Here is a 23252-nt window from a genome sequence, read left to right on the forward strand (position 1 = left end):
ACTAAAGAAGAATTTCTTTAGCCAGCCAGGTGAATTTGTGCAATCCATTGCCACGGACAACTGTGGAGGCCAAGTCATTAGGTACAGGTATATTTAAAGCACAGGTTGGAATATTCTCGACTAGTCAGGGCGTCAAAGGTTACAGAGAGAAGGCAGGAGAATAGGGTTGAGACGGGTAAGAAATCAGCCATGATGAAATGGCAAAGTAGACTCGATGGCCTGAATGGCCTAATTCTGCTCTTGTGTTTTATGGTCATTGCCCAGTGTGGACCATGTGAAATGATGTGGATACTTCCAAAAATAGTCAATAAAACTGTCGATGTTTTTGGTCGAGACCCTGTACAGGACAGGGTCTTGGCCCAAATTGTCGACTGTTTATGGATGCTGCCTGACCTGCTGAGTTCCTCTTGCATTTTGTGTGTGTTCCTGTGGATCTCCAGCATCAGCAGAGTCTCTGGTGTCTAACTTCGCCCATCAATTGTGTAAAACCATCATAATCAATTTTACCACTGACTTGTGTGTGTTGGTCTGCAGCAGCAGACATAAAATTAGAATAAATTAATGCAGAAATGGAAGGTACATGGATTGTTCAGAAATCTGTGGCTCAGTAGAAGAAGCTGCTCATCAATGATTGTGTGTGGATCTTTGGGCTCCTTCCCCCTCTCCGACAGGAGTAAGGGAAAGGCTAAAGTGACTCTAATAGGGATCTCTGTTGTGGAATGAGATTGGGAAGGGGGCAAGGAGAAGGAAATCATGGTTAGGAAAAGGGAGAGGGGAGGGAGTGGGAAGCATCAGAGATATTCTGTTAATGATCAATAAACTAATTGTTTGGAATCAAATGACCTTGCTGGGTGTGTCTGCACCTATACCATTCCCCCCACCCTCGGCACTCCTTCTCTGCCACCTGTCCCCCACACTTCCTCTGAGCTCCACCCTCCCCTTTTCCAACATCCTTTGCTCCTGCCAGATTTACAAACACTCTGACAAATACCGTATGGTGCAAAAGTCTTGGGCATGTGTATAAGATTTTTACATGGTACCGTAGCTGGGATAGGTATAACTTGTGACAGAATTCAGTGCGAGAAGCTGGCATTCTGGTAGAGCCTGTTAAAAATAATCTCACTGAAAGTTCAATGAGATTTTATAATTTTTAAGCATAAAGTTAACAGCAGGTGATTATATACAGTTTCAACTTCAGTGGAGGCAAATCACCGCAGAATCGCAGATGGAGGGAGAAGGGATATAAAAGCTGAGGCAAGAAACCCTGGTGGAGATGTATGTGGGCTTTGGGTAGTCTGTTTCTATCTTCCCACCATCTCTCCTTAATAGTCATAGAGAAGTACAGCACAGAAACAGGCCCTTTGGCCCATCTAGTCCATACCAAAACCATTTAAACTCCCAATAACTTGCACTGGCGCCATAGCACTCCTTACCCCAACTACCCATGTACCTATCCAAACTTCTCTTAAATGTTAAAATTGTGCTCACATGGACCACTTGAGCTGGCAGCTCATTCCACACTCTCATGGCCCTCTGAGTGAAGAAGTTTTCTCTGTACTCTTTCAACCTTGTTTACATCTTTCCTGTAGGTAGGTGACCAAACTGCACACAAATCTCCAAATTAGGCCTCACCAACATCTTACACGACTTCAATGTAATATCCCATCTTCTCTGCTCAGTACCTTGATTTATGAAGGCCAATGTACCTAAAGCTTTCTTTACAACCTTCTCTACCTGTGACACCACTTTCAATGAATTATGGACTTGTGTTCCCAGATCCACCACACTCCTCAGTGCCCTACCGTTCACTGTGTAAAACCTAGCCTGGTTGGTCCTACCAAAGTGCAAAACCTTGCACTTGTCTGAATCAAATTCTATCTTCCATTTTTCCAGCTGATGCAGACCCTCTGCAAGCCATGGTAGCCTTCCTCAGTCCACTATTCCACCAGTCTTGGTGTCATCCACAAATTTGCTGATCCAGTGAACCACAGAATCATCCGGATCATTGATATAGATAACAAACAACAATGGACCCAACACCGATCCCTGTGGCACACACCCCTAGTCACAGGTCTCCAGAGAGGCAACTATCTACTACCACTCTTTGGCTTCTCCCACAAAGCTAACTTCTAATCCAATTTATTACCTCATCCTGAATGTCGAGCGACTGAACCTTCTTGTCCAGCCTCCCATGTGGGATCTTGTCAAGTGCCTTAAATGTAGACAACATCCACTGCCTTGCCTTCATCTATTTGCCTGGTAACTTCCTTCAAACAACTCTAGAAGATTGGTTAGACATGACCTACCACGCACAAAGACATGCTGACTATCCTTAATCAGTCCATGTCTAACCAAATACTCTGGTCCCTTAGCACACCTTCCAATAGCTTTCCCACAAATGATGTCAGGCTCACCAGTCTATAGTTTCCTGCTTTAGGTTTAGAGCCATTTTTAAACAGTGGAACAATGTTGGCTATCCTCCAATCCTCTGCTACCTCACCTGTTGCTAAGGATGATTTAAATATCTCTGCTAGGGCCCCGGCAATTTCTGCACTTGCCCCTCATAGGGTCCGAGGAAACACCTTGTCAGGCCCTGGGGATTTATCCACCCTGATTTGCCTCAGGGTAGCAAAGATATCCTCCTCTATAACCTGTGCAGGGTTTGAAGTTGATGATGCTTTGCCTGTATAAATTTCTATGAACTGTGCATCAATCTCTCGAGTAAATCAAGGTGAAAAGCATCTGATTCTTGACCAGTTGAAAGGCAGAAGGACAGGCATTCCAGAATGGTGACATCATGGTGTGCAGGTTCATATGTTGCAGCTTCATTTTTAGATTCAGATTTATTCCACATGCAGTTACATGCACATTGACAACCCAAGGATGTGCTGGAGGCAGCCCGCAAGTGCCCGTAGAACAACACAGAACGTACCGAGTGACAACAGTGAAACAGGCTATCCCTCCCACACACACATTCCTCTAACCCCACCTCAGACCATCTTCGGCCTCCTTTGGACTCGTGCATTCATAGACCTTGGACTCGGAGGGTTGAAAACCTGGGTCTCTGGCCATCAGGCCTCGAATTCTGGCATTGCATTTGACCTTCAGGCTTCGATCTTTGGTATCAACCGATGATGATGAATGAGAACTCTGAGCACCCAAATACCAGGCCTTGAATTATGGACTTACTGTTGACAGGATCCTGAATACTATGCCGCAAGCTCTGGACTTGTTACTTGCATACCCAGGAGATTACCATCCCTCGTCTGTCCTGCCTGCATGGAACACAGTTCCCATAACACACTGACAACCCACTGACTTGTGAGGGCCACTAACCCCTGACTTCTCCTAACCCAACATCCGACCACATCACTAGCTTCCGAGCTCAGAGTGAGGCTTAGACTCTGTCCTCGAACTTCCCCATTCCTGTCCCTAAACCCTAACTCCACCCTCTGTCCCCCAAACCATCCCTATGAACCTAAAAAGTCTGAGATACGACATCGTCAGAAACCGCAACTCAGTGCCATCTGGATCGGAACCTTTTTAAGCATGCTGTTATCTCCATATCCATGTGATCCTGATTGGAATAGGAGTCCTGAGGTGTGCCTGCTTTGTAGGAATGTCAGAGGCATTCTGAAACATTTAATAGTTTAATGACTGATTAAATAAATAGTTTCAGTATCCTGTCTTGTAGAATTAGCTATTCAGTAGTGGTGAGATGTCTCGATATGTTTCTTACTGGTAATCTGGTGATGGTTGCACAGTGACGATAGGTGCAGAAGTAGACCATTCGGCCCTTCAAGCCTGCACCGCCATTCTGAGATCATGGCTGATCATCTACTATCAATACCCAGTTCCTGCCTTGTCCCCATATCCCTTGATTCCCCTATCCATAAGATACCTATCTAGCTCCTTCTTGAAAGTGGTATCAGTGCGGCCTATTGCAGCCATCTTAGCCTGCACTGCAAGCAAGTGGTGGAACCTCACTGCTCATGTCAAAGGATAGAATCATAAATACAAGAGATTTTGCAGAAGCTGAAAACCTTGAGCAGCACCTGAAATGTTGGTGGAACTCAGTAAGTTGTGAGGGGAAGGAGTATGCACTCCTCTCCCATCAGATTCCTCTTTAGCCTTTTATTGGTTCCATCTATCACCTGCCAGCTTGGCTTCTCCCCCCCCCCCCACCTCCCCATTCATTTCCAGTCCTGAGGACAGGTCTCAGCCAAAATGCTGAAAGTTTATTCCCCTTCATCGATGCTGACTGCAGAATTCTTCCAGCACGGTGTGTATGCTGCTCAGTGGTACTGAAAGCTCACCCCTCTGTCCACTGCAGCCACCTTGTCAGAATCATTTAGTTTTCCGTCAAGATCATCTCTTGTTCTTCTAAACTCCAGTGAACATGGGCCCTAAAACCATGCCTTTGTTCAAAAAAAATAAACAAAACTTTGCATTCCATGAAGCAACAAATACTGAAGAGGAAGAAGAGAATGAATACTGTGCTTTGTTTAAATAGAGGGAAGTCATTTACACAATGTCTGTAGAATTCTTTCTCAAAAGAAAACCTGTTACTTTATAGACCCCTTTTGGCAATGGTATTAGTGGTAAACAAACAAAGAATGCTTTTATCAACAACATATTTACAATATTACTCATACTACTGAGATATGAAATACACAACTCATTCCTTCTCATTATAATGGGAGGAGTCTGTTGGGAAATAACAGTAGCCCTGGTCACTGGTGAGAAAGACCTACAGGTGCAACACACACCAACTTTTCTGGGGAAAAATGGTGTTTCTGGCCAACTGTTGATCAAGATTGGAAAAGAGAGGGGCAGAACCCAATAAAAGAAGATGGGGAAGGGAAAGGAGTAAGGGGGGGGGGGGGTGTAGAAATTACCAAAAGTTGGAGAAATCAAGTTGGAGGCTACCAAGACAGAATATGAGGTGTTGCTCCTCCAACCTGAGTTTGGCCTCAGTCGTGGCAGTAGAGGAGGCCATGTCATGGGAATGGAAGTCAGACTGAAATAGGAGATCCTACCTCTTGCAGCAGACAAAATACTGTTCCTCAACAAAGCAGCCTCCCAATCTGGGCCAAGTCTCACCAATGTAGAGGTACACCCATGGCCTCATTGGTTGTGCTGCTGTTTGGAGTTTTGGTTAATCTATAAAAATATTTGGCGGGACAGGTCACCTGACCCTACGATCACACTCGTCATTGTTGGTGATGAGCTCCACCACTGTCGCGTCATCAGCAAACTTGACAATGTGATTACTCAGGAGTTTGGTCGTGCAGTCCTGTGTGAACAGAGTGAACTTAAACGTATCACTTAAACGTAGATGCAATATTCCAGTCAGTCACTGTAAAAGATTCCATTGTTTCATAAACTTCCCCTCTGTGCTTCCTTATCCTTCGTTGCCCTTGCCTGGTTCTGTTGTTGAGAAGTTTGTGATGAGGGGTGGTTACCTGTGCCCAGGATTAATGGGAGAACTGCACTTGAACAGTACAGGCACCTTGGCCCACGATGTTGTGCTGACCTTTTCACCTGCTCTAGGATCAATCTAACCCTTCCCTCCTACATCCATGTGCCTATCAAAGAGTTTCTTCAATGCCCTTAAATTCTCTGTGCCTCCACCGCCACCCTCGGCAAGGATTCCATGCACCTACCACTCTGTGAAAAAGAAAACTTAGTTCTGTCACCTCCCACCCCCACCCCCCACCATACTTTCCCCCCACTCAGCTTAAAAATGATGCCCTCTTGTGTTAGCCATTTCCACCCTCGGGAAAAATCTCTGGCTGTCCACTCGATCTTGTCATCTTGTTACCTCTATCAAGTCACATCTTATCCTCTTTTGCTTCAAGGAGAAAAGTCCAAGCTCACTCAAACTTTCTTCATAAAATTTTCTCTTCTAGATTTAAACCTAAGCCCTCCAGTTCATGACACCACAGCTCTGGAATAAGGATGTCCTATGTGCCCCCCCCCCCCATGATTTCATACACCTCTATAATATTACTGCTCAGAAGTACACAGGTACAGTGTAATGGGCCAAATGGCCTCTATCAGCCTCATGGCCCTCATCATAAACTGTTCCGCTTTCAAGTTACCTGCTGGCTGAAAATTTATTGCCTTCAGGAGCGAAAACTTTCTACCAACAAGGTGCTCATCGAGGTATTTATTTCACAAACTATCTTGTACGGTTTCCATCTGAACCAGAATTAGATTTTATCACTGACTTGTGTCATGAAATTTGCTCTGTAGCAGCATCACAGTGCAATAGGTAAAATTAATATAAGTTACATTAAGAATACATAAACATGAAATTATACAAAAGAGTGAGGTGGTGCGCAAGGACCATATTCAGAGCTCTGATGGTGGAGAGGAAGAGACAGTTCCTAAAATGAGTGTGTGTCTTCAGGCTCCTGTACCTCTCCCCTGATGGTGGAGAGGAAGAGACAGTTCCTAAAATGAGTGTGTATCTTCAGGCTCCTGTACCTCTCCCCTGATGGTGGAGAGGAAGAGACAGTTCCTAAAATGAGTGTGTATCTTCAGGCTCCTGTACCTCTCCCCTGATGGTGGAGAGGAAGAGACGGTTCCTAAAATGAGTGTGTGTCTTCAGGCTCCTGTACCTCTCCCCTGATGGTGGAGAGGAAGAGACAGTTCCTAAAATGAGTGTGTATCTTCAGGCTCCTGTACCTCTCCCCTGATGGTGGAGAGGAAGAGACAGTTCCTAAAATGAGTGTGTATCTTCAGGCTCCTGTACCTCTCCCCTGATGGTGGAGAGGAAGAGACAGTTCCTAAAATGAGTGTGTGTCTTCAGGCTCCTGTACCTCTCCCCTGATGGTGGAGAGGAAGAGACAGTTCCTAAAATGAGTGTGTGTCTTCAGGCTCCTGTACCTCTCCCCTGATGGTGGAGAGGAAGAGACAGTTCCTAAAATGAGTGTGTGTCTTCAGGCTCCTGTACCTCTCCCCTGATGGTGGAGAGGAAGAGACAGTTCCTAAAATGAGTGTGTGTCTTCAGGCTCCTGTACCTCTCCCCTGATGGTGGAGAGGAAGAGACAGTTCCTAAAATGAGTGTGTGTCTTCAGGCTCCTGTACCTCTCCCCTGATGGTGGAGAGGAAGAGACAGTTCCTAAAATGAGTGTGTATCTTTAGGCTCCTGTACCTCTCCCCTGATGGTGGAGAGGAAGAGACAGTTCCTAAAATGAGTGTGTATCTTCAGGCTCCTGTACCTCTCCCCTGATGGTGGAGAGGAAGAGACGGTTCCTAAAATGAGTGTGTATCTTCAGGCTCCTGTACCTCTCCCCTGATGGTGGAGAGGAAGAGACAGTTCCTAAAATGAGTGTGTATCTTCAGGCTCCTGTACCTCTCCCCTGATGGTGGAGAGGAAGAGACAGTTCCTAAAATGAGTGTGTGTCATCAGGCTCCTGTACCTCTCCCCTGATGGTGGAGAGGAAGAGACAGTTCCTAAAATGAGTGTGTATCTTCAGGCTCCTGTACCTCTCCCCTGATGGTGGAGAGGAAGAGACAGTTCCTAAAATGAGTGTGTCTTCAGGCTCCTGTACCTCTCCCCTGATGGTGGTAATGCTGACAGGGGGTGTACAGGATGGTGAGGGTCTTTCATGTTGGATGCTGCCTTCTTGAGGCAACTTCTTTTGAAGATGTCCTCGATGGTGGGGAGGCTGGTGCCCATGATGGAGCTGCTGAGTCCACGATCCCCTGCAGCTTTTTAAATCCTGTACGGTGGTCCCTCCGTGCGAGATGGTGATGCAGCCTCTCCACAGTACATCGCAGAAATTAGCTAAGAGTCTTCGAAGACATACCAAGTCTCCTCAAACTCCTGATAAAATATAGCCGCTGACATGCCTTCTTTGTAATGTTGGGTCCAGGATGGAGTTTCGGATACTTTGGCATTTGAAACTGTTCACCCTTTCCAATGCTGACCCCTCAATGAGGACTGGAGTACCTGTAAGAGGGAAGATGCTAGTGACCACCTGTATTTGTATAGCTCCTTTCACTCAATCAGACGAAGAAGCTCTTTGTGAAAGTGTTGGGGTTTGAGAGGAGGGAAGGGTTTGGGGTTCTAAGTCCAAGATGAGCTTGTGTGAGTGTGGGAAGAGGCCAGAGATCGCAGAAGATGAGAGAATTTGCACTCCATGAAACACTGTTATTACAGACAAGAATAAATCTTTGCAGCCCCTGAATCTGGCTGTTTCTTAAGCTAAAATATATAATTTTGAAGTGGAATTTCTTTAGTTAGAAGGTAGTCAATCTGTGGAATTCATTTGCAAAGACTGTTTTGGAGCCCAAGTCATTGGGTATATTTGAAGTGGAGGTTGATAGGTTCTTGATTAATAAGGGTGTCAAAGGTTACAGGGAGAAAGCAGGAGAATGGTGTTGAGGAAAAATAAATGAGACAGGATGGAATGGTGGAGCAGATTCTATGGGCCAAATGGCCTAATTCTGATCCTATGTCTTATGGCCTTATTTGTTTGAAGATTTGAGATGGATTTTGTTGTATAGAGCACAGAGCTTTCAGAATGACTCAACCCTTTAGGCGAGTTTTCAATGAATCATAATCCACAATGCTTGGAAATCCAACCCAGCAACAACGAAGCCTCCACTGTTTTCTTTGCCACCTTGCTGCATGTTGGACCAAGCTGAGGGTCTGTACTTCCACCCTAAAGTCTCAAGCTTCAGCAGCAAAGATTTGTATTTCCGTAGTGGCCTTCCCAACCTCAGAACATCCCAGGGCACGTTACAGCCAAAGTGATAATTCTCCAAGCTGTTACAGTTTTGGTAAGTGTGGCAGTCTGCTTCAACATAAAAAGTTCCCATAAACAGCATTGTTATGACAATGTTTTTGCTGATTGAGCATTTTAATCATTACCCAGGAGATTTCAAAGTTCAAAGTAAATTTTATTATCAGAAGTACATATATGTCACCAAATACAACCCAATTTTCTATTGGGCGAACTCAATAAATCCATAGAATAATAACCATAACAGAATCAATGAATTTGAGTGTTCAACCAGATTGCAGAACACAACAAAATGTGCAAATACAAAAAGAACTAATCATAATAATAATTATTATAAATAAATAAGCAATAAATGTTGAGAACATGAGATGGAGAGTCCTTGAAAGTGAGTCCATAGGTTGTAGGAACATTTCAAAGATGGGTCAAGTGAAGTTGAGTGAAGTTATCCCCTTTGGTTCAAGGGCCTGATGGCCCTTGATAGCAACTATTTCTGAGCCTGGTAGTGTCAATCCTGAGGTTCTAATACATTTGTCCTGCTGACAGCAGCAAGAAGAGAGCATGTCCTGGGCGGTGATAGGCATGATGATGGATGCTGTTTTCCTGCGACAACATTTCATGTAGATGCTCTCAATGGTTGGGAAGGCTTTCCCTGTGATGGACTGGGCTATATTCACAATTTTTGGTAGGATTTTCCATTCAAGAGCATTGGTGTTTCCATACCAGACTGTGATGCAGCCAGTCAATACACTCTCCATCGCACATCTTTCGAAGTTTATCAAAATTTTAGATGTCAGGAGGGAAACGTTGCTTCCTTTTTCCCCAAAACAATTCAGTAGGTGTCTCCCGTGTCTACATTTGGAATGATGTTATAATGTTTTGCCTTGGGGGAGGGGGGTTTGCTTTCTAAGAAAGCAACAGTGTTCATTACTGAGATACTTCTTCATTGAGGGTGTAAATCTTTGGAATTCTTAACTTGATTTATGATTTAATCTTGCCCTCCCCACACAGAGTGCGACCACGTCTGTCTTTATTTGCCTCTTAACTTTAATTATCGTAATCCTCCCACCCTTCACCATGGCCCACAATAGTGGACCTGGTATCTCCACACCCCTGCCCCGACCCTGGAACCATGGCCCATTCTCCTGCATAAACCCCACCTCCCCAACACTGCGATGCACTAATCTTGGGTTCTGACTCTCTCCCTTCCCCTCCCCCAACCCTGGGGGATTGGATGTATGAGGACCAGAGGCTATAGGTCCTGTCCTGGATCAGACAGCACATCCTGGCTTAGGAGGATGTGAATGCTAGGAATTATAGATCTCTTGTCTTGCTGGAGTCTGGCATAGGAAGTCATTAACCTGGTTCACTGCAACCCATGTGTTTTTGGAAACTGAAGTTCCTGTAGTGAGTTGCCCTCTGGTATAAAACATTACTGACTAGTCCGAACACTTCCCAGTGATTTGTGATAAACACCCCATTTTGTTTACAGTCCTGCATTATGTTGAAGGAAGCTACAGAAATACTTGTATATTATCAATAAAACCTAGGGCTAAAATTCGGTTTCTTATCAGAAAAGTGCAAGAATGAAACTTTTTGCCAAGTTATTATTTACCAAAGTTTTCTTTGGTATTTTAAATTGAAGAGAGCAATTGCTAGAATGTGCAGAGAAATCCTTTCCCTGGGGTGAAGGAAGGGCTGGCTGGAACAGGCAAGGAATCTGGAGCAACACACACAAAATGCTGCAGGAACTCAGCAAACAGACAGCATCTATGGAAATGAATAACTAGCTGACTTTTTGGGCTAAGGTTCTTCATCAGGAATTGAGAGCAGTAGTGAAAAGTCTGACCTTATTAAGATCTGGGCTGTTCAGGAATAAGTTTCAGATACAGTTTGCATGTATTCACAAAGTAAATTTCAGAACCCTGTGTTCTGCATTTCATTTTGCCTGTGCATAGTAAACAAGGCTTCCACAACTAAGGCAGGATCTCACTGAATAGTGAGATAGTTGTGAAGCTTAATGACCTTCTATTCCTGGATTCCTACATCTGGTTTTACCAATCCTACCCTTGCTCTCAGTCCTGAAGAAGGATCTTGGCTCAAAACATTGACTGTTTATTCATTTCTATAGATGCTGCCTGACCTGCTGAGTTCTCTGATGCTGTCCTGTGCAAATTTCTTTTTAAAGATGACCTTTACTTGTCACATGTACTTTGAAACAAGCAGTGAAATGTGTCATTTGCGTCAATAGCCAACACAGTTCATGTGCTGTGGACAAGCCACAAAAGTTACCACGTTCCCGGCATGTTCACAACTCAGCAACCCGAACCCATGTGGGAGGAAACCCGAGTGGTCACGGGGAGAACGTACAGCCTCCTTACAGGCGGCGGTGGGAATTGAACCTGGGTCACTGGTGCTGTAAAGCATTGTACTAACCACTACACCACCGTGCGCTTTCCGAAGCGCAGGCACTGCTGTAATGTGGGTGATAAGGCCGCCAGAGCAAAGTAGAGCAGACTGTGATGGTCACGTTTTTGATGCCTGTTTCTCTTTTCATTCACAGGGCCGTGGGTAAAACCTGCCTCTTGATCAGCTACACTACAAACGCCTTTCCCGGAGAGTACATCCCGACTGTGTAAGTATCTGTGCGTGTGTGTGTGCGTGTCTGTGTCTCTGTGTGAGAATGTGTGTCTCTATGCTACAGCACAGAATAGTAATCATTTGGTTTATATGGCTGTTCATTACCTACAAGGACTGTTTTTAAAGGCCCACGATATGTCACCTCTGTTTTATGTCTCACCACCAACAAATTGGCTGCCTTTGCCAAATTTTCCTTCACCTCTGGGACATCTATAAAATATATTTTTCCAGATCAGGTGTAGAATCATCTACCTGGGATCCAACTTCATCTTGAACCACAGAATCATACAGCGTGGAAGCAGCGCCTTTGCCCACTCTCGTCCGTGTTGCTCAGTGAGCTAGTCCCATCTGCCATGTCTGGCCCGTCACCTCTCCAGTCCCTGAACGTCAGGCATTTGAGCGTTGCTAACAGGCTCGTCTCAACTACTATTTCTGGCAACACGTTCCAAATACGCAAATTGTGTGTGTGTTAGTCTGGAGTTCCAGCATCTGCAGAATCCCTTGTGTTCCAAATACGCGGAACTGTGTGTGTGTGTGAAAACGATGCCCCTGATGTTTCTTTTAAGTCCCTTATCTCTGATGTTAAGCCTGCTCCCCCGTCCCTGTACTTTTAGCTCCCACTCCCTGCTTAAAGACTAGGACTTTGTAGGTGTGAATGCCACACTGAAGTACACAGTTGTAACTTTACACGTCACTGTGTGAAGCGTGGCGGAATTGGCTCCGTTCCCCTCTGTATTTCCAACAGCTTCTATCCAGTGCATCTTGTGACTGTACCTGGAGTCATTCATTTGATTACGTCCGGAATATCGCATTCAGTTCTGATTTGCCCCTTACGGGAAGGATTTAGAGGCTATGGGGAGCGTACAGAAGAGGTTTATCAGGATGTTGCCTGAATTAGAGGGCATATATGATAAGGAAACGGTGTACAAGCTGGAGTTGCTTCCTCTAGAGTGCCAGAGGCTGAGGGGGCACATGATAGAAATGCTAAGACTGAGAGGTAGGGTGTTTTGAGATATTTTACACAGGGTGTCTGGAATGCACTGCCAGGGTTGGCTTTCGAGGCAGGTACATTGGGGACGTTTAAAATGACTCGTAGATGGTCACATGGTTGATGGTAAAATGGAAGACTGTGTGGGAGGAAGGGGTTAGAGTGGTCCAAAGACCCGATACTGTGCTGTACTGTAGTTCAATGTATAGACAGGATAGAGAGTCGGAATCTCCAGAGATTCTGCAGATGCTGGAAATCCAGGCAACACACACAAAATGCCGGAGGAACTCAGCACCTATGGGCCTTTCTTCAGTCAGAATCCTGTTTTGGTTTTTTCTCTCCCCCCCCCCCCCCCCCCCCAGGGATGTATTATCTAATACTACAGCCATTTATGATGAGAGAGGTGATTTAAAAGGAGACGTGTGGGAGATGTGCAGGACAAGTTTTCTTTTTACACTGTTGAGGGCGTTGGTAGAGGTTCTTCGATAGGTACATGACTTTGAGGAGTTTGGAGGGGTGTGGACAGTTGTGTAGGCAGAAGAAATTAGTTTAATCAGTTCTGGGCTGAATGGCTGGTTCTGTGCTATTACACGGGCATTGAAGAGGCTGGAAATCTTGAGCGACACACTCAAGATGCTGGAGGAACTAAGTCCCTAATGAAGAGTTTCAGCCTAAAACATTGACTGTTTATTTCCCTCTACAGAGGTTACCTGACTTGCTGAGTTCCTCTAGCATTCTGTGTGCGTTACTCAAGATTTCCAGCATCTGCAGAACATCTTTTTAAGCTAGTGTTCTAATTTTGCTCATGTCTTCTGCCTGCACGTGGTCTGTGAATCTCCATTCATCGCATAGACAATAGGTGCAGAAGTAGACCATTCGGCCCTTCGAGCCTGCACCGCCATTTTGAGATCATGGCTGATCAATTACTATCAATACCCGGTTCCTGCCTTGTCCCCATATCCCTTGATTTCCCTATCCATAAGATACCTATCTAGCTCCTTCTTGAAAGCATCCAGAGAATTGGCCTCCACTACCTTCCGAGGCAGTGCATTCCAGACCCCCACAACTCTCTGGGAGAAGAAGTTTTTCCTTAACTCTGTCCTGAATGACCTACCCCTTATTCTCAAACCATGCCCTCTGGTACTGGACTCTCCCAGCATCTGGAACATATTTCCTGCCTCTATCTTGTCCAATCCCTTAATAATCTTATATGTTTCAATCAGATCCCCTCTCAATCTCCTTAATTCCAGCGTGTACAAGCCCAGTCTCTCTAACCTCTCTGCGTAAGACAGTCCAGACATCCCAGGAATTAACCTCATGAATCTACGCTGCACTTCCTCTACAGCCAGGATGTCCTTCCTTAACCCTGGAGACCAAAACTGTACACAATACTCCAGGTGTGGTCTCACCAGGGCTCTGTACAAATGCAAGAGGATTTCCTTGCTCTTGTACTCAATTCCCTTTGTAATAAAGGCCAACATTCCATTAGCCTTCTTCACTGCCTGCTGCACTTGCTCATTCACCTTCAGTGACTGATGAACAAGGACTCCGAGATCTCTTTGTATTACTCCCTTACCCAACTCTACACCGTTCAGATAATAATCTGCCTTCCTGTTCTTACTCCCAAAGTGGATAACCTCACACTTATAGTCAGATACGCAAGAGCCTGTCATGAATGGCTTCACCCCCACCCCTGGCGCTCGCCACTCTCTGTAAAAGAAAATCGCTTGCCCCACATATCTGGTGGCGCACGGTTGTGTCACGGTTAGCATAACACCGTAGTACCAGTGACCAGGATTCCGTTCTGCCGCTGCTGATGAGGAGTTCTCCCCATGTCTGGGTAGGGGATCTCTGGGCGCCCCCGTTTCCATCCACATTCAAAAGGTGTACGGTTAGAGGGTTAACTGGTCGCGCTTCGAGGAAGGGCCTGTTTCCATGCTGTACCTCGAAGTAAAATAAATAATAATCAGATAAATAAACATCTCTTTTGAACTTGCCCCTGCTCACCTTAAATGCCAGAATGGTGCTGGAAGGTTGAGGAAACAAAGGCACTAGCATGGAACGAGTGTAAATCAAATGGAGGAATTGGAACTGAAATACCGATTGAAAGAGACATAATGAGGAAAAAGAAATGTTAACAGTTTCTCTCTCCACAAAGGCTGCCTGACATCATTTCTGTTTTCTCTCAGCATTTTCTGTTCTTATTTTGGATTTCTTGTACAGCATTGTGCAAAAGTCTTAAGCCCATATATATAGCTAGAGCGTCTAAGGCTTTTACACAGTACTATAGTAATTTTAGGTATTGCTCTGTACTGCTGCCGAAAAAAACTGATTTCCTGACGTGAATGATGATAAACCTGATTCTGATGTGGGTCTTTAATGTGGACTGAGAGAGGGAAGGGAGCAGGGAGAGGGAAATCACGGCTGGGGAAAGGGGAAGGGAGAGGGGAGGGAGCGGGAAGCACCAGAGAGACAGTCAGTAATGATAAATAAACCAATTGTTTGGAATCAAATGTCCTTGCCTGGTGTCTCAGGGCTGGGTGTGTCTGCACCTGCCCCTGGCACTCCTTCTCTGCCACCTGTCCCACACCCCGCCCCTGACGCTCCACCCTCACCATTTCCAACATCCTTTGCTCCCACCAGATTAACGAACCCTAGCTGTTGCATGTGTCTTATTTTTTCTTTTAGCTTTTGGGAGCTATAACCATTTGAAGGCTTGGCTAGAGAGTTTCTCTTCACACTCAGCAACTCTAGTCGTGGCTTTTAGCTGCTGATTGTTAGTTTTGTTTTGACTCAGACAGCAGAAGGGGGAAATTCTTGCCTCTGACACACCAGTTTTTGTTATTTCCGGCTGGTAAACAGAGCTGTAGTGTCAGCTGTGGGGGGGGGGGGGGGTCAGTGGGGGGGAGATAATGGAGAGTTCACTGCTCTTGGGAAGGCCCCTTGAGGAACCATTGCAGATAAATAATGGAAAAATATGTGTAAAAGCAATTTTCAGTAATTTTTCCCCTCCCCTCTTTTTCAAATCCCCAATCTGCCCTGCCCCACCTCTTCTCCTCACCTGCCTATCACCTCCACCAGGTGCCCGTCCTCCACTGTCTCTTATGGACCACTCTCCTCCCCTATCAGATATCTTCTTCTCCAGCCCTTTATCTTTTCCACATAACCTTCGAGCATAAACTTCTCCTTCTCCCCTCACCTTATTTCTGGCTTCTTCCCCATTCCTTTCCAGTCCTGATGAAGGGTCTCGACCCCAAACCTCGACTGTGTTTTCATTTTCATGGATGCTGCCTGACCTGCTGAGATCCTCCAGCATTTTGTGTGTGTTGCTCTGGATTTCCAGCATCTGCAGAATCCCTTGTGTGTATGAAGTAATGCCAAAGTTGGTAAAGTAATGCAGTGATCCACTGCACAAGTGGCAGGAATAATGCATTTCCAGGGAGATTTTCGAGAGCGACACAGATGCGGAGCAGTTAGCAAAATGCTTTTATAGAATGAGTGACCTGACTTCAAAATCTGCAGCTTTTGTAAGGAGTTCGTACGTTCTGCCTTGACCGCGTGGGTTTCCTCTGGGTGCTCAGGTTTCCTCCCTCATTCCAAAGATGCATGGGTTGTGTTGAGCTGCTTGCAGGCTGTGCCGTGCGATCCTCACTGGTTTGATTTGACTCAAGTAGCATGTTTCACTCTATGTTTCGGTGTACGTGCGACTGATGAAGTGAATCTTTATCTTTATTTGCACTTGTGCCATTGATACTCTTCTGTCCCCATTCAGGTTCGATAACTACTCTGCCAACGTGATGGTGGACGGGAAGCCAGTGAACCTGGGACTCTGGGATACAGCTGGACAAGAGGATTATGACAGACTTCGGCCACTCTCTTACCCACAGACAGTACGTACCCCTTTGTCACTCTGAAGCAACCTTCCCTCTAATTTTGTTACAACTATTGCTCTGAGCAGGAAATGTTTACATGGCCTGAAAACTGTGTAGCACATTATATAAAAGAAAATTCCAGCTGCGCACCAGCCAAGTCTATCTGTGTGGGAACTTTTCTGTTACTGCACGGCCGTCTCTCATTGTCCTACGCAGAGTGCAATGAAAAACTTACAGGCTCAATATTCACAAGAAATACATAACCTAAACTATCTGAGGGGAAAAAACTATAGGAACAAAAACAAATTCCACAGTAAGGCCGAAGTGGTTTTGGTGCTTTGTGTTGAAGTAGAGATTAGAGTTGTGCCTATTGGTTTTAGAGCGAAGGGAAGTAGCTGGGACCTCATACTTGCTGCCTGCTGGGAACTGTGAGAAGATGGTGTGGCCTGGATGGTGAGGGTCTCGGATGATGGATGCTGCTTTCTGGAGGTAGTGCCTTGTGTAGACACTGCCGATGGTAGGGAGGGATGTATTGGGTTTAATTCCTCCACTCTCTGCAGCTCCTTGCATTCCTGCACATTTGGATTGTCACACCAGAGCATGATGCAACCAGTCAGGACACTTCAACAGTACATCTGTTTGTATAAGTGTTTCATTAACAAGCCGAACCTCCTTACCCTCTAAGAAAGTAAATTCGCTGGCATGTCTTCCTTTGTGCTGGGCCCAGCACAGGTCACAGTGCTGCTGTACTGAGGTAGTGATTAGGATTTTGTTGGTTGGTTCAAGAACTGAATGGTTGAAGGGAAGTCACTGTTCCTGAACCTGATGGTGTGGGACTTCAGGCTTCTGTAGCTCTTGCCTGATGGTATCTGTGAGAAGATGGTGTGGCCTTGGATGGTGGAGATCTTTGAGGATGGATATTGAAAGTTCAAAGTAAGTTTATTATCAACGTACATATGTATCACCATATACAAACCTTAGATTCATTTTCTTGCAGGCGTACTCAGTAATTCCATAGAAAAATAACCAGAACAGAACCAATGAAAGAGCAGACCAACTTGAGCACTCAACCAGTGAGCACGAGACAACAAACTGTGCAAATACAAAAAGAAGGAAAGAATAATAATAAATAAATAAATAAGCAGTTAGTATAGAGAACATGAGATGAGGAGTCCTTGAAAGTGAGTCCAAAGGTTCTGAAAACGTCTCGGTGATGGGGCAAGGGAAGTTGAGTGAAGTTATCCCCTTTGCTTCAGGAGCCTGATGGTTGAGGGGTTACAACCTTTCCTGAACCTGGTGGTGGTCTCACCTGGAGTGAGAACAAAAAGCATTCACTACTTTTTGTAGGATTTTCCGTTCAAGGGCATTGGTGTTTCCCCACCAGGCTGTGATGCAGCCGGTCAATATCCTCTCCTCCACACATCTCTAGATGAGTTTTAGATGTCATGCCGCATCTTTGCAAACTCAATAGTTCACCAGTTCCTTTTAATATCGGAGAATATATACAATACACAACCTGAAATTCGTGTTCTTTGCAGACAATCACGAAAACAGAAGGGTACCCAAAGAATGAATGGCAGTAAAAACATTGGAACCCCAAAGGCCCCTCCCCACACACAAAGCAACAACCCTCCCCCACCCTGAAAAGCATCAGCACCCTCCCTCCACCAAACACCAAAGCCCGCAGGAAAGTCCATCATCTGCAGTACAGCAAAAGCTAATAGTTCACCTGACAATTTAACCTACACTGGCTCCCTCTCCCTCATAAAAGGGCAAAGAGGTGCCACACAGCGAGAGGGGAGACTAACAAGACAAAACAAAATGGTGTTAATGACTGCTGTGCCTTTTTTCCCTGAGTTCTCTGACTCAAGAATCGGCATGAAGCTCTCCCCTACCAATGGGGGGGGGGAGAGAGAGAGAGAGTGAGTGAGTATTTCTACGTAATTGCACGGATGTGCTGGGCTCAGGACAAGTCGTCTGAAATAATATCACCGAAGCATTTAAAGTCACCTTCCTGAGGTAGCACCTCCTGTAGATGTTATCGATGGAGGGGAGGATGTGCCCTGATGTATTAAGCTGAGTTCACTGCAGCTTCTTCAGTTCTGTGAGTTTGAATTGCTGTATTAGACCATGATGCCACCAATCAGGCTAGTTTGTTTTAGAGTGATTGCTGACAATCCAAACCTCCTAACCCTAAGAAAGTAAAGATATTGGTAGGCCTTCCTTGTGATTGTATCTCTGTGCTGGGCCCAGGACAGGTCATCCATTACCCAGTAGTTTAAAGCTGATGACTCTCTCCATTGCCTTCCCTAATGATAGACACATGTTTGCATTACTTCCCCCTCCTGATGTCAACAATCAGCTCTACTTCTGAGAGTCGATAACACCCCTGCATTGAAATCCAACGTTTCCTTCCATTCCTTGTACTTTCCTCCCCCACCCCCAACCTCTTGTTTTGTCTGAACTATTCACTGCATTAGCGAGGACCAGTTCCTGGTTGAGCATGACAATGCATTCTCGGGGGGTGAGTGTTGTGTACGTGTGGACTCCATGATGCGGTTGCAGTGTCAGTGTAATGGGAGTCACCGAGTTAGCACAGGATCTCAGTCTAAGTGTCTGTACCATATACGACCTTCAGGTAAATTTTCATGTAGGCATTTACAGGAATATAAAGAACTATGGTAGAATTTATGAAAGTGAGCCTGCAGGTTCTGGAAGCAGTTCTGAGTTGAGGCAAGAGAAGTTATCAATGCTGGTTCAGGAGCCCAGTGGTAGTTGATAGCTGTTCCTGAATCTGGTGGTGTGGGACCTAAGGCTGCTGTACCTTGTACCCGATGCTGGTAGTGAGAAGAATGGGTTGGTGGGGTCCTTGATGGATGCTATTTTTCTGTGCAGTGCTCCTTATAAATATGCTCATTAGTGGTAAGGGCTTTGCCTGTGATGGACTGGGCTGTATCCACTGCCTTCTGTAAAAATTTCCGTTCCTGTGCAGTGGTGTTTCCATACCAGACTGTGATGTAACCAGTCAGGATGGGATTGCGTTTGTGTAACTCATCCTGGGAATGTGTTTAACACAGTGATAGCATCGTGGGGAACCCAGTGGTCTAGGGTGACTCCAGTTTCAATTCTGCTGAAACCTGGGCATGTAACTGAGCTGGCTTCAGGAAAGATTTACCCAGTCTGCTCAAAGTGACTCAGATCCAACAGTGACCTTGGCTCTAACTGCCTTCTCAATTCAGGAGTAGTGAGGGATGGACAATTAATGCTGGCATTGTCAGTGATGTCAGCATCCCATGAATATAGTAATAATTTTTTTCCCAATTTTTAATTCTAATTTGAGATACAACATGGTAACAGACCCTTCTATACAAATGAGCCTGTGTCGCCCAATTACACCCATGTAACCAATTAACCCATTAACTTGTACGTCTTTGAAATATGGGAGGAAACCAAAGTGCCCAGAGGAGACCCACACAGCCACAGGGAGAATGTATGAACACCTTAAAGGCAGTGGTGGGAACTGAACTGGGGCTGCTGTAATAATGTTACGCTCACCACTGTGATACTCTGCAAGCTCCTACTTGTTACACTGGACAAATGGCATGGCCAATTAAGCACTTCCTCACTGCTCCAGTGATCCAGGGTCAATCCTAACCTCCAGTGCTGTCTATGTGGAGTTTGCACGTATTCTGTGGTCTGGTAGGCTTTCAATGGCTGCTCCTGTTTCCTCCCACATTCCAAAGATGTGCTGGTTGTTAAGGTTAATTGGATGCTGTACATTTCCCCTTTTGTGTGGGTATGGGGAAGAATCTTGGCGGGTGAGGGCGTAACTAAGGGGAATATGGGCTGAGTAAAATGGGATTCATGTAAATGGTTACTGGACAGTCAGTGAAGACTTTTAGGTTAAAGCCTCTGTTTGCCTCTAGGTTGATTGTGAGATTCTGATGATCTGCATCCCAGGGTACTTAAAGAGGTGGCTCTAGAAATCGTGGACGCATTGGTAATCATTTTCCAATGTTCTATAGATTCAGGAACAGTTCCTGCTGATTGGAGGGTGGCTAATGTTGTCCCACTTTTCAAGAAAGGAGGGAGAGAGAAAATGGAATTATAGACCGATTAGACTGACGTCAGTGGTGGGAAAGATGCTGGAGTCAATTATGAAAGAGGAAATTATGACGCATTTGGATAGCCATAGAAGGATCAGTCCGAGTCAGCATGGATTTATGAAGGGAAAATCATGCTTGACTAATCTTCTGGAGTTTTTTGAGGATGTAACTATGAAAATGGACAAGGGAGAGCCAGTGGATGTAGTGTACCTGGATTTCCAGAAAGCTTTTGATAAAGTCCCACATAGGAGATTAGTGGGCAAAATTAGAGCACATGGTATTGGGGGCAGAGTACTGACATGGATTGAAAATTGGCTGGCTGACAGGAAACAAAGAGTAGTGATTAACGGGTCCCTTTCGGAATGGCAGGCTGTCACCAGTGGGGTACCGCAAGGTTCAGTGCTGGGACCGCAGCTGTTTACAATATACATTAATGATTTAAATGAAGGGATTAAAAGTAACATTAGCAAATTTGCTGATGACACAAAGCTGGGTGGCAGTGTGAAATGTCAGGAGGATGTTATGAGAATGCAGGGTGACTTGGACAGGTTGGGTGAGTGGGCAAATGTATGGCAGATGCAGTTTAATGTGGATAAATGTGAGATTATCCACTTTGGTGGCAAGAACAGGAAGGCAGATTACTATCTAAATGGAGTCAAGTTAGGAAAAGGGGAAGTACTACGAGATCTAGGTGTTCTTGTACATCAGTCAATGAAAGCAAGCATGCAGGTACAGCAGGCAGTGAAGAAAGTTAATGGCATGCTGGCTTTTATAACAAGAGGAATTGAGTATAGGAGTAAAGAGGTCCTCCTGCAGCTGTACAGGGCCCTGGTGAGACTCACCTGGAGTATTGTGTGCAGTTTTGGTCTCCAAATTTGAGGAAGGACATTCTTGCTATTGAGGGAGTGCAGTGTAGGTTCACAAGGTTAATTCCCGGAATGGCAGGACTGTCATATGTTGAAAGATTGGAGCGACTGGGCTTGTATACACTGGAATTTAGAAGGATGAGAGGGGATCTGATTGAAACATATAAGATTATTAAGGGATTGGACACGCTGGAGGCAGGAAGCATGTTCCTGCTGATGGGTGAGTCCAGAACTAGAGGCCACAGTTTAAGAATAATGGGTAGGCCATTTAGAACAGAGATGCGGAAAAACTTTTTCACCCAGAGAGTGGTGGATATGTGGAAAGCTCTGCCCCAGAAGGCAGTGGAGGCCAAGTCTCTGGATGCATTCAAGAGAGAGTTAGATAGAGCTCTTATAGATAGTGGGGTCAAGGGATATGGGGAGAGGGCAGGAACGGGGTACTGATTGTGTATGATCAGCCATGATCACAGTGAATGGCGGTGCTGGCTAGAAGGGCCGAATGGCCTACTGTCTATTGTCTATTCCTTGTTCTGGTTTTGTGGAGCACTCTGTCCAACCTTGAAGGCCACCATGTGTGCTTTGCCCTTTTGTTGAGAGATCATTCTCATGTTGTGTTTTGTGCTGGGCCTCCACACCATGGTCTCATTTGGCATGTCATTGGTCAGTGGGAAGCTGCTGCCAAGTGGGCTGGCCCCAGTGACCAGGAAAAGATGCAGGGGTGAAGTGAAACCCAGTTTCCCATCGACAAGAATGTTATAAATCCTGAGCAACACACACATAATGCTGGAAGAACTCAGCGGGTTAGGCAGTATCTATGCTGAGGAATAAACAGTCAACATTTTAGGTTGAGACCCTTCATCAGGACCAATTTTCCTATCCTATTTGATTCTCCTATACAGACAAAAGGCTCAGGGACGCTTGTTATTGATGCTTGTGTGTGTGAGGAGCAATTATTTAGTAGGTGAATGGGGATAGAGGGAGAAACAAAAATTATCGAGTGCTAAGAAGAGACAAAAAGAAGAGTGAGTCTGTTCCTACCAGGTCCACTTCCAAGGATGTCACAGTTACGGGCGGGTGTTGGGCTGCACCAACCCACCAAGTGACCATTTATTGTCTTTCCTTTCCAGGATGTTTTCTTGATCTGCTTTTCATTGGTCAGTCCTGCATCGTTTGAAAACGTTCGTGCTAAGGTGAGTGTAATTTCGTGTTGGTGCTGCCTACACCCAGTGCGCCCTGAATCGTGTCCAGGCGTTGCCGATTCTGCCAAGTACCCTGGTATTAAAAGCCGGAGCTTGGATGCCAACATGCCACTGCTCGCTGCCGGAACCATCGCTCCAAACAGCCCCAAACTACTCAGAATCTGGTCGTTCAATTTGCTGTCATTGGCTTATCGAGCCAGTGGCTCCTGGCAACACTGTGTCTGCTCTGCATGCAAGGCAGGTGTGGGCATCTGGAAACTTTAGTACTAATTAAACTCTGCATGCGGGACAGGATGTTCAGAAAGGGAGAGCAGAGTATCTTAGTGATGTCTGAGAATGGGATGTGGAGCAAAGAAAATGGGACTAGTGTAGAATGGTCAGTATGGGCTCGAGAGGCTAAAAAGCCTGCTTGACACCATTGACCCCAAAACTACAAAATGTTTTGACAAGGAAGATGCATGAATAATGTTTTCCTGGCTGAGGAGTCTAGAACCAGGGATCACAGTCTCAGCATAAAGGGTCCGTCATTTTGGGTAGAGATAAGAAGGTTAGTCATCCAATGGATGACAAAAGTCTATAAGACATACAAGCAGAATTAGACCATTCAGCCCATCAGGTTTCTCTGTTATTTGATCATGGCTGATCCAATTCCCTCAATCCCATTCTCCTGCCTTCTCCCCGTAATCTTTCACTCCTTGACTTATCAAAAACCTATCAATCTCTGCCTTAAATCTACCCAATGAATTGGCCTTCCCACCGCCAGTAGCAACGAATTCTACAGATTCACTACTCTCTGGCTAAAGAAATTCCTCCTCTCTGTTCTAA

At 45.4% G+C, this 23252-nt stretch overlaps 1 protein-coding gene across 1 annotated transcript in view; it reads left to right on the forward strand.

Annotated features, from left to right (window-relative positions):
* LOC140719259 (ras-related C3 botulinum toxin substrate 1-like) overlaps positions 1–23252 on the forward strand; it is a 111511-nt gene that overhangs the window by 55633 nt on the left and 32626 nt on the right. The window contains exons 2-4 of the mRNA XM_073033752.1: positions 11320–11391; positions 16157–16274; positions 22356–22418. Of these exons, the coding sequence (XP_072889853.1) occupies positions 11320–11391; positions 16157–16274; positions 22356–22418 (253 nt within the window). The remainder of the gene's footprint in view (positions 1–11319; positions 11392–16156; positions 16275–22355; positions 22419–23252) is intronic.

The sequence above is a fragment of the Hemitrygon akajei genome, chromosome 31 (genome assembly GCF_048418815.1).
Source record: "Hemitrygon akajei chromosome 31, sHemAka1.3, whole genome shotgun sequence".
NCBI lineage: Eukaryota > Metazoa > Chordata > Chondrichthyes > Myliobatiformes > Dasyatidae > Hemitrygon > Hemitrygon akajei.